At 38.3% G+C, this 11,420-nt stretch overlaps 1 protein-coding gene across 1 annotated transcript in view; it reads left to right on the forward strand.

Moving 5' to 3' along the window:
* The window catches only part of LCOR (ligand dependent nuclear receptor corepressor), a 57,349-nt gene extending 47,608 nt beyond the window's left edge, over positions 1 to 9,741 (forward strand). Inside the window, exons 5-7 of the mRNA XM_053983716.1 lie at positions 2,442 to 2,729; positions 5,592 to 5,685; positions 8,451 to 9,741. Of these exons, the coding sequence (XP_053839691.1) occupies positions 2,442 to 2,729; positions 5,592 to 5,685; positions 8,451 to 9,420 (1,352 nt within the window). The 3' untranslated portion in view covers positions 9,421 to 9,741. The remainder of the gene's footprint in view (positions 1 to 2,441; positions 2,730 to 5,591; positions 5,686 to 8,450) is intronic.
* The last annotated feature ends 1,679 nt before the right edge of the window (positions 9,742 to 11,420 follow it).

An 11,420-nucleotide genomic window follows, 5' to 3' on the forward strand; every position in this document is an offset into this window, starting at 1 on the left:
TGCCCTTTTAAGATTTTGGTATAAAAATACACAAAAGCTATTAAGGCTTTAAATCTCAGAGGTACTGCTCCAGACTATGTATAGCTGATAATTTTTTGCTGTATTTTTTTCTTCTCAAAGAATTTCTACGTTTTAGTTAATTTTAGTTTTATTTTCTTAAAAAAGCCTGGACAGGTGGAGTCAAGATAAATATGTGGTTGATTTCAAGTGATGCTGGATGGGCACCAGCACATATTTTCCACTCACTTTTGAACAGCTTTAATCCTCAGCATACAGGCTTTATATTAAGCAAGAAGCCTTTAATGTGCTAGGTACCTACCCTTCTGCTTGAAAACAGAATTTTGTGACCCGAATTAGTGCATTTATCTTAAACAGCACTAGAAAGCTGTCATTCTGGGCTGATTGTTTGAAGTTGCAGATTACAAGGATGCATGCCTGTAGGCATATGTAATACTTTATTTCTGAATGCATAAATATGTTCAGATGTAAGCATTTTTGAAATGAACATAAGAACATGGTGCAGAGTAAAGGCCGGATTCTTCGTTCAGAAAACACAAGTGCCGTAAAGCTCTGCATTCCTGCCAGCCCCACTTGTATATGCTGCAAGCACATGTCAAACAGTTGGTATCTGTCTGGTCATGCCATCAAATTGTGTCCCTCTGGGCCTCCTTAGAGCTTTTCTATGTCCTTCAGGAGGTTAGAGTGAAGAGATTAGAAAAGTAGAAGAAATGCCACCACAGCAGAACAAAACCTCCACGCTTTTCCAGGCTGGTGTCTTTGTGGAGTTTGGGAAAAAGTGAGATTATAAATGTACCAAAATTTAAGTTTGACTCATTTTTTGGTGTCTTCTTAAAACTGTAGTATTTGATACTTAACAACAAGTAAAATCTACATAACGTTTTAAAGAAAATGGTTACATATTTACATAAACATCCTGGAAATTTATAGGATTTACAGAAATTTACTGTAAGAATGTACATAATGACTTTATAAGATCTTAGGTGTAGAAAGTTGTGCTTAACAGAAAGGAATTTGGCCTTGATAAGTATTTAAAGCTCAATATGGTGTTTCATCAAGAAACAGGCTGCTACTGCTGCTCTTTGATTTGTAGGCAGCTCTGCTCAAACCTTCATGTCAGTCATCTTTTACACATACCAGAAAGCTGGTTTGTTGGATTAATGTACTTTTGACAAAAATGGTGGCAAAAGGCAAATCTAACACTGAAAGGTCCCACAGAAGATTTTGCTAATGCTTCTAATAGCTCAATCTCAATAGATTACCTTTCAACCTAGGCAATTTTTTAAAAAGAGGTAGTAAACACTTCTCTATTGTTCCCTCTTGAGAGCTGCTTTTAAAGATTTATTTGGTCTTCTGCTGTACAGGTTTTTTTCTGAATTTTTCTTCAGTAATAGAAAATCAAATCTTTTGAGCCATTTCTGGAATAGTGGTGTGTGGTTGTTTGTGCTTTGGGGATTTTTTGAGAATTGGGTATTCCAAAAAAGTGGGTGGTTGGTGTTTGTTGTTGTTTTGGTTTTTTGGGGATTGTTTGTTTGTTTGAAAACACAAAACTGATTTGGCCAGAGAACAAACACAGTGTTTCAAGTGAAGTGGCAGGACATAGCTTTGGTGATTTAGGAGTTACATATTTACTTTCACATCACAAATTACTACTGGTCTAAAATACTGATTTTTGTCAATAAATTTTTGGGTTGTCCACATGCCCAGATACCTTTTTATTTATACACTATTTCATATAAATAAATTGCAATGCTTTCTTGTTCTATTTCACATCCATTACTAATAGATTTAATAGTGCTTCTAGAAATATAATTACTTGTCATGTGACACGTCTTGGGGTTTTGTGTATATGCAAGTTCTTTGGGTGATTCCTGATCCTGCATTGATTACAATGTTAGAAATATCAAAAGGAATACATAGAATGAGATGGAAGACACTTGAACATTTCATCTTCATGTAAAGTATCAGAATACAGGGCTTTATTTCTTAGTAAAATTATAGGGGACTGCTGCAACTTTAATCTCCATTTTACCCTTCTGTAGCTGCAGGTAAGTTATGCAACTCTTCCACTGTATAACCTGTTCAATATTTTTGGATGAGCTCCATTACTTGGTACTTTTGCTCTCCTTTCCATTTCCACACCTCTTAAAGGTCTGGTTGAATATATCTATATTTTAAAACAAAATATGAGATTGTGTATTTCTTTTAGTAAAGTGTTATTTTGGGAAGGCTGTACCAGAATTAGCAATGGTTTTTATTCAGGCATTCTAAGACTAAAGTGCATTTTCTACAGAAACTATTTTATCTTAGTTTGTTTTTGGTTTTTTTTTTCCCTGGATTTGTTTTTGTAAATGAACAATGACTTAATATAAAAGCGGTTTTACTTAAAGTGCTTCCTTAAAAGAAATCTCTAATATTTGCAGACAGTCCTAGGGTCTCCGACCCCAATATTCCCCTAGTGGCCCGTGAGATCATGCAGCGAATGATCCGACAGTTTGCTGCTGAATATACCTCAAAAAATAGCTCTACTCAGGACTCCAGCCAGCCCAATAGCACAAAGAACCAAAGCCTGCTGAAAGCATCTCTGGTCGCCTCCTCTCCCACGGCTGCAACTGCTCAGAACCCTGTGCTCAGCAAACTGCTCATGGCTGACCAAGACTCACCTCTGGACCTTACTGTCAGAAAGTCTCAGTCAGAACCTAGTGAACAAGGTAGGACTCTTAACAGTGTCTCACATCCTGTGGCAATCCATTAATGGCATTCTTGTTGCAGAAACAGACAATTAGACGGTTGTACTTTTGCATAAAATGTAAAGTAGAAAAGCAGTAGATGTTTTTACAATAAAATAATGACTAATTCAGGGTGGCTGGGAGAGAAAATTAATTCCTTTTGAAAGAATGTAGACCCATAGATATGAGAGATTGTTCTGAAGAAGGGCAAAGGGGATGGACACACTCTAGACTCTGAGGATAAACGTGCTGTTCCTACTGGGAGCTGCAAGAAACAGTCTGCCAAAATAGACTGTACACTTGCTGATATGAGAAGTTAATGTGGTCATGAAAATCATAATGTTGTCTCTTCTCTGAAGATTAGTGCACAGTCTGACTGAAAGGCTAATTTATTTTCTTTCTGGTCCTGGTGTGAGAAGAGTCTTTTAAAAATCTGTGAGAAATTTCTTTGTGAAGGCTATGAAAATGATACCCATGAACTGCACTAAACTTCCAGGTTTGTGTGTTTGGAAGAAATGTCTCTTTTCTACCTTAAAAATAGACTTGTTCTGCAGAGCACAGATTGAATAACTTGTAACAGTGTTTCAGAGCTTATTTTAATTCAAAAACCTTGCTTTCCATCAGAAATGCCTTTTTTTTGAAGAAGCAAATTCTGTGAGTGATATAGTATATGAACTTTTCTGAAACTGTTGAATCCTAAGTGTATCGTACTGATTAAAATTAGACCCTTTATCCTTCTTCAGAAAAATGTTAGTGCTTGAAGTCATTCTGTCACCATAGGCTGTCCATCTGCAAAAAAAAAAAAAGCCTTTTTCTAGCTACAACAGAAAAGTAGGTATCCCTTTATTCTTTTAAATTTGGTTTATGAAGCTTTCTGTAAACAGGGTGATTTGATGTGTCTGGTAATATGCTGCTTGGACATCTGGACACATACTGTACTTACAGCACTTACTGAAAGCTGTCGTTGCACTTCAATTACAAACTGCAGTGAGAGGTTGAATAGTGTCTCTCTTGAAATGTGGACCTGTAGAGTTAGCTGATAGGCATTTGTTTCTACCTGTCTTTATTATAAATGCATTTTGTTGAGTGTATTTTGCATGTATGTTATGTATGTTTATAAAGGTTAAACTGTTCTCACTGTTAAACTTTTTGCTGAAAGAAAGCGGGAGAGAATCAGTTTTGCTTTTGCTTTGTCTCTTTAATTAGAGGATGGTACGGTGAAGAAGAAACATGTACATGAACTGTTCTTTAGCTACCATGTGATGGAAAAAGCTGTAAGATACTGTATAGTGTTCAGAAGGCTTGTTAAGAGAGTAGAACATGTGCATATTGAATTATACAGTAATCTGTTTGCGGATGTAAATTTTTTTCCCAATTTACATTTAATGTAATTGGAAAGAGATTTTGCCAAACTTGTTAATGAGAGATTTCAGAGGCTGTCATGAAAGATTGCTAGTGGTGCTTTGTGCTATAGTTTATTCTAGTAGGTTGAAGGGAACCCAGCTAGTTGTAAGATTCTCCCTGGGGTATGAGGTTGGCCCTGCTTCTCCTCAGAGGCTTCTAGGTCATACTGACTCTTCTGAGGGAGGAAGCATGGCTGCAAGTGCCTCCAGCAGCTGCCTGTGCTGTCCAGCCTCTTGAAAAGAAGGAAAGACTTGATCCAGTCTGTGTCTCTTGTGCCTGCATAAGTGTTGTTCAGAAAGAAAATTTAATTTTCTGCTTGCTTAAGTTTGGGTTATGGTGTGTTCCCAAATGCAGTGGGTGGAACAGCTTTTCGTAAGTTAATTCTAGTTCACTGTTTATCGTGTTTTTTCTCCATATGTCAAATGAGAACTTTAAGCAATCTGAAAGCCGCCTTACATTGTTCTTGTGTTGGGTGGTATTCGCTTGATTAGATGGAATGAGTGAGGAGATTTCATATGTTTCAAGTTCACCTTGCCAACAGGTTTCATTTATCTCTTGCTCATAAATTCTTTGTTTGAAAGTTTCCAGGAACTTCAGATGTCTGGGCTGCTTCAATGACAATATTGCCTTTATTAAAACGACCAGAATTTCAAGCTGCTTCAGTGCAGCAGGAAGCAAGGCTTTTCTGGTGAAACATGCTCCCTTTTCTGGTGCCTATAAATGCAGAGTTTATGTAAGGGTTTGCAGGGGAGCATGGGGGGAGCTTGAGGATGTGCCGTTAGTGAGAGTGGAGGAAGCAGTCTAACAGGAAAACCAATTTGGCATATGGAAGACAGTGAATAAAATGACACAATAGAGGAGGAAGGCAGCAGCTTTTCCAGTAGGGACCCACTGGAGATATGAAAAAAGAAGATGAAGCTGGCTGCCATGTGAGAAGGAATCTCGCATCTATATGTGTGTTAATTTAATTTCAGTATGAAATTCTCAATGAATTTTCCTACAAGAGATTTGGATAAAAAAAGAAAAAAAATCAGAATACTGGCTTGCAGCCTCCCTTTAAGGAGGGGAATATCTCAGGTTGACAAGTCTTGAAGATAGTCTCAGTTCTGGACCACTGAAAGATAGTTATGTGATAGGCTCTATTGTATCCAGAACTGTCACTTGTAGGTAATTTGTTATGCTATGGCTCTTGTAACAGATGCACTTTTAATTTTGTTAATTTTCATTGTGATTTCCGAAGACTATATTGAAGTCACATGTAAACCATATTGCAGAAAAATTCCAAGCCTTATTTTGTTTAAAAATACAATAAACCAAAAATGTTGTGTGCTAAAAATTACTTCAGTTCAGAAGACTTTCTTTGTCTTTTCAGCTGAAGACAAGATCAGCATGGCTGATCCTGCTTCTTCAAACACTGAAGTCATTCTTTTGTCTCTGCAGACGGTGTGCTTGATTTATCCACTAAGAAGAGTCCTTGTGCTGGCAGCACCTCTCTGAGTCACTCTCCAGGGTGCTCTAGTACTTCAGGAAATGGGTAAGAGAAAGCAACTTACTATGACCTTTTAAAACAGTTTTTTACTTAAAATGTGTGCTTAACTTCTGTTAATTTTAACTTTCTTTTGGTGTTAACCCTTTGGAGTAATGTGTTTTCAACTTGTACCTTTGGCAAATACCTTCACCCCACCTGCCAAATAAGAGTTGTTGCCAACTGAGACAGGCTTAACTTGCAGTTAAAGACTCTAAAATCTGTTAATTTTGCCAGTTTGGTGCTTATCCATAGGTCCTTCCATTACCTGTTTATTTGGTTTAGTGATAGGTGATTTCCGTGAAGATGCAAGTTCAAATAATGAAGAGTCTTAGAGGCTTTGCAGTATATTTAGACTTCATTTCACTTAGGGCAAAGTTAGCTAATAGGAAAATTTATTTTAGAGGTGACAATGATTTGGGTGATAAACCATGCTGAATTAGATTTAAATCACTGCATACTATTTTTTAATATTTCCTAGCATAAACTACAACTTAGAAGAGGACATGGGGCAAGGAGTCTGGTAGTTCAAAAACTTTAAATGTAACTTTGGATTTGCAATTGTTCTGTAATACTGAAGAAGTTTTTTTAAAAGTAATCACAAAGTATATGGTGTACTACTCTTGCCTAATCAGTTCGAGGTGTGAAATACTGTTAAATAATTTAAAAATCTTTAGGTTTCATATTTCTAATGGTCACCATTTGCATACATTTAGAAACCCTTTACTCTTAGGGTTGTACTGGAGAGGCTGACTTGGGACTAAGAGGGATTTTGGGTGTTGATTATCTTGAAGCTACTGTGAACAAATATTTTTATTGAAGTACAGAAATAGTATATGGTTTAAAATGCTATTTAATTGCTGGATTTAGCTTTATGATAGCCTTTGAAAAACTTGAATATCTCAACTAGCAACCCTCTTCCACCACCATTCCCATGTACTGATAACAGCTGATGGAATTTTTGCATTTCTCTATGGAAAAATATACTGTCTCAGATTTCTCCTTTCAAGGTTACTTTTCCGTTTAATATTTCTATTAATAAAATACTTCAATCCTTCTTTAAAACTTAGTCTTAATACTTTTTACAATTCTTTAGCATAAATCTTCCCCAGCAATACTTTTCCTCTAATTCTGAACAGGTTATTTCCATCTTTATTTTCCTAGGAAGGCAGCAGAAGCCACTGAGGCTCTGTACTGTTTATTCCCGTGTTTGTGAACCAAGTGAGGGCCAAAGTCCAACACACAGGGATGGCAGGGCTAGCATCTGGCACTGTCCTGCTCGGTCCTGTGTGTCCAGAGAGGATGTGGCATACTGGCACCTGTGGTTACTTGTCCAGGTGTGTGGCATATGAGGCTGGCTGCAGTTTGTTTAGCATCACTAAGTCGGATGTAACCCTCTGTTAACTGCCAGTATGACCTTTAGGTGTTAGAATCACTGGTGCACACTGTGATGCTGATACATGCTGTAGAAGGGGTGGAGAATGCACATTGTCTGAGATGGTTCTCTGGAACTGCAAACTTTGATCCATTTCTCTGGATTTTGTTCTGAATCCTTGTTGACTTTGTTGTGCACATCCTATGACTTGTTGCATCCTGGAGAGAAGTGAACAGCATGTGTTTCAAGCACTGTGTATGTTACATGCCAGGTTCTTGCAGTGGATGTCTTTTCTCTAAAGACTCTTTTTAATCCTAGTGTGATGTTAAAAATAATAATGTAGCTTTTCAGTACTATGTATCCTATCCTTAAGTAATGCTGACTTAGCCAGAGGACTTGACGCCAGTATAGTGTCCCAGAGCATTAAAATAGATTCTCTTTGTTAATTTGTATGCTGAACATGGAGAAATTTGGAGGTGGATTTTGAAACCAATGTGACTTAATAACTACACGGGGCTAAGCAATCGAAGCATTAAAATAGATGTGATTCTCTGCAGCAGTAGTACTTAATTTCATAGAAAGAACACTTGTGATGAAAGGGAAATGGTAAAAATACATACTGCCTTTTTTTTGGTTTTTTTTTTGTTAACCCTTGATCTGGATGACAGTTGGCGCTTAGATCTTCCTGTTCCTAGGCATGCTTTATATCAAATGAGATTCAGGGCTCTGTATATATGCAATTAGTTGTTAAGAGAGCAGTTGGTAAGTCTAGCGTAAGTGTTTTTCTTTGTGATCCGCAGTATCCCAGCTTTCATATTTGGTGCTTAATGAAAGTCAGGCAAATACCTCTGAGGCCTGCTAAGCTTTTTCTTTTATCCTGAGCAGCAATTCTTCAATATGCTGTAAGAAACACTATCCAGGGTTTCCACCTGTGTGTAGATACTGCAGGTGGCAGTCATATTTACATGTTGAATATGTTGCACTTTGGCTTACTCTTTTATTACTGTGCTTGTTTAGTGGTAACGTCACACCAGTAACACAGTTGTGTGTAGATCTATGGCGATTGATTACTACTTTGTAATTAAGGTGCTATTTTCAGACGCTTGCGCGAAGTCTTTTCTACTCCGAGAATTTGTGAACCCAACCAGAGACCAGCCAACAGGTTTCATTTTTCTTTGCCCAAAAAGCTTCTCTTTTTTTGCGAACAAGTTTTAAAACTGACTGATGCTGAGACCTTAAAAAAAAAAAATTAAAGTAATAAAAAAATTTTAGAGAAAAATAAATAACACAAAAAGTGATGTTACCCAAGCAAGGCCTTCTAATAAAGGAGTGGCCCCCTCACCCATCCCTCCCTACCTGTGCAAGTCCTGCTCACATCAGTTTCCTTCCATCCAATTAGGCGACCTGGGAGACCCAGCCAGCACCATCCGGAGGGACTACAGAGTGGTGATGGGGTACCTCCAAGAAGCTTGCAGGATGGAACCAGGGAAGGTTATGGCCACTCCACATCTCTTAAAGTACCGCTGGCTCGATCACTCCAGATTAGTGAAGAACTGCTGAGCAGAAACCAGTTTTCTACGGCTGCCAGCCATGGGCCATCTGGACTACAGAATCATGGACAGCACTTAATATTATCCAGGGAGGCTTCTTGGGCAAAACCACACTACGAATTCAATTTCAGCCGCATGAAATTCAGGGGAAATGGTGCACTCAGCAACATCAGTGACCTTCCTTTTCTTACAGAAAACTCTGCCTTTCAAAAAATGGCACTTCACACTAAACAGGATGGGAAAAAGGACGTGAGCCATTCATCTCCTGTGGATTTAAAGATACCACAAGTTCGAGGCATGGACCTTTCATGGGAGTCCCGCACTGGTGACCAGTACAGCTATAGCTCTTTGGTAATGGGTTCACAAACGGAGAGCGCGCTTAGCAAAAAGTTAAGGGCTATCCTTCCAAAACAAAATAGGAGAAGTTTGCTGGATGCTGGACCAGATTCCTGGGGCTCAGATGCTGAGCAGTCTACCTCTGGACAGCCATATCCCACCTCAGATCAAGAGGGAGATCCTGGCTCCAAGCAACCTAGGAAGAAAAGAGGGAGATACAGACAGTACAACAGCGAGATACTGGAGGAAGCAATCTCTGTGGTTATGAGCGGGAAAATGAGTGTTTCCAAAGCTCAGAGTATTTATGGGATCCCCCACAGTACACTGGAGTACAAAGTTAAAGAGAGGCTGGGCACTTTGAAAAACCCTCCAAAGAAAAAAATGAAATTAATGAGGTCGGAGGGGCAGGATGTTTCAGTAAAGATTGAATTAGATCCCCAGGGAGAAGCAGCACAAAGTGCAAATGAATTGAAGGATGAATAGGGATGTTGTAGAGTGCCAATTACTTTGCAAACTGGGTGAGCACTACTGCATAGTTCAACCATCACTGAGCGCACCTGAGTCTCCTGTTTACTGCAATGCTCTTTCCTTTGCAGTTTAGCATAGACTTATGTGAACACAGGTGAAAGATGTGCTCTGAATGTCACATTTGTAAATTTTTCTGGCCTAATATGGCACAGTTTCCCTCCTTCACCTGCCCACTGCCCTCTTTCTTTCTTTGTTCCTTTTTCTTTCTTTTGCCTTTTGCATGTTTCTCTGTAATAGAGAATTGAGTTACCTCACAAAGAATGCAGATCTGTAGAAGTGGACATCTTGCCTGTAGAGCCTACCTGAACTTCTGATGTTGGATTTTTCATATCTGCCTTTATAGAAATAAGTCCACTTTGTTAAACTGACACTTTCCTAAAACCAGGCAATTTTCAAATGAAAATCAGACTGTCATTCTTCAAAAATGTTTCAGAAATCTTTTTTCCCCTTCTTATTTTTTGATGATCCAGTTGATTGAAAGGTTTGAGCTAAATCAAATTATTTAGGAATGGTACCTCTCTTGAACTCAGATTTGTCAACTAGATAGATAATCAATTGGGTCTAATTAGGCTCTCCACTGTTTTCTTTCTAAATTAACTGTACTTACCATTTGCTGTCTGCTTAGTGCTCACCCGGAGGGGAGGGGAGGGGAGGGAAAACTTACATACACTACCTTCAGAAAATGTCAGTTAATTATTTATAACACTACCTTCGCTGTAATTTTACTTGGTGTTTTTGAAGGGTGATATTTAGACTCACCTGCTTGAGGATGTAGCCTTATCTCATGGAAGACAAGCTTCTCACAGTCAGGAGCAGTCAGGGTACACTAAATGATGTATTAGGGTATGCCTCATTATACCAGAACTATGGTTCTTTTTGACCTTTACACTTTTTACAGACTTGGTTCTGAGTTTTCTGAACCTATGTGGTCCCAACAGCTAGTTTAAATGACTCTAATCCAGGGATGGGGGATTTGTGTAACAAACTACTGTGATACTGGGAAAAAAAAAAAAAAAAAAAAGAAAAAAAAATAGCCCACAAAACGGTGATCTCAAACGTTACAACCTCAGTAGTCTGCCCAAATATCCACATTAGTGAAGGAGCTTGTTAATGTTCAGGGAAGAAGTAAAACACTGGTAGCCTGATCTAATTCAGGCTCTGCATCATATCTATCTGTAATACTGTCAGGGTCGAACACTCAATGAATGGGTGTTTCCTTTTTAAATATTACAGTTGCCAGTAGCAGGAATTTATTTAAATCCTGCTTTTTTGTTGTTGTTTTTATTTAATCTATTTTGATAGTGGTTTAGCACATGCTAGAATAAGCATTTAAACACCATAAAAAAAAGCACTCCGTAAACCACAAATCTGGGGTTTTTTTTCAGTATGGTGATATCTTTATGCTTCTGTGGAGATCCAGGATAAGTTTTGTACTGAACTTTTATCTTTGATACTTTCTGCGGGAGTGGTCAGTAACTAAGTGGAACTTACTGGACTTACCACAACATGACCAAATCGTAATTGCTGGTTCTTCAGGTAGAAGCAATTTGGTCTTAATCTGTGCAAAAGGTAGATAGAATTACCATTTTTTCCCCCCATTTGCACAACCAAAAGAAGCATTGGAGTTTTTGTGTGAGAGCATTAAGTGATGTCAGTGAAAGTGGTTTCTCAAAGTTCATGGGAGCCCTAGGGATGCTGAATGACTTCTGGAACAATTGATTCTGTTAGCCTCTCCCCCTCCCCAGCAACTTCATATTTTCAAAGGTTAGGCACACCATTGCTGTTGTTTTAAATATGCACTGCTCATTCTTGAAATGGACTGGGCATTTGGCCCCAAGTATACTTTATTTTTGTTTACTTAATATATTTTAGTCCTCAAAAATCCTGGTTCCTTGTAGCTTTCTAGTTGTCATCTTGGCATTTAAAGCAGTTTAAGCTCAGTAGCAGTATATAAA

The sequence above is a fragment of the Vidua macroura genome, chromosome 8, assembly GCF_024509145.1.
Source record: "Vidua macroura isolate BioBank_ID:100142 chromosome 8, ASM2450914v1, whole genome shotgun sequence".
NCBI lineage: Eukaryota > Metazoa > Chordata > Aves > Passeriformes > Viduidae > Vidua > Vidua macroura.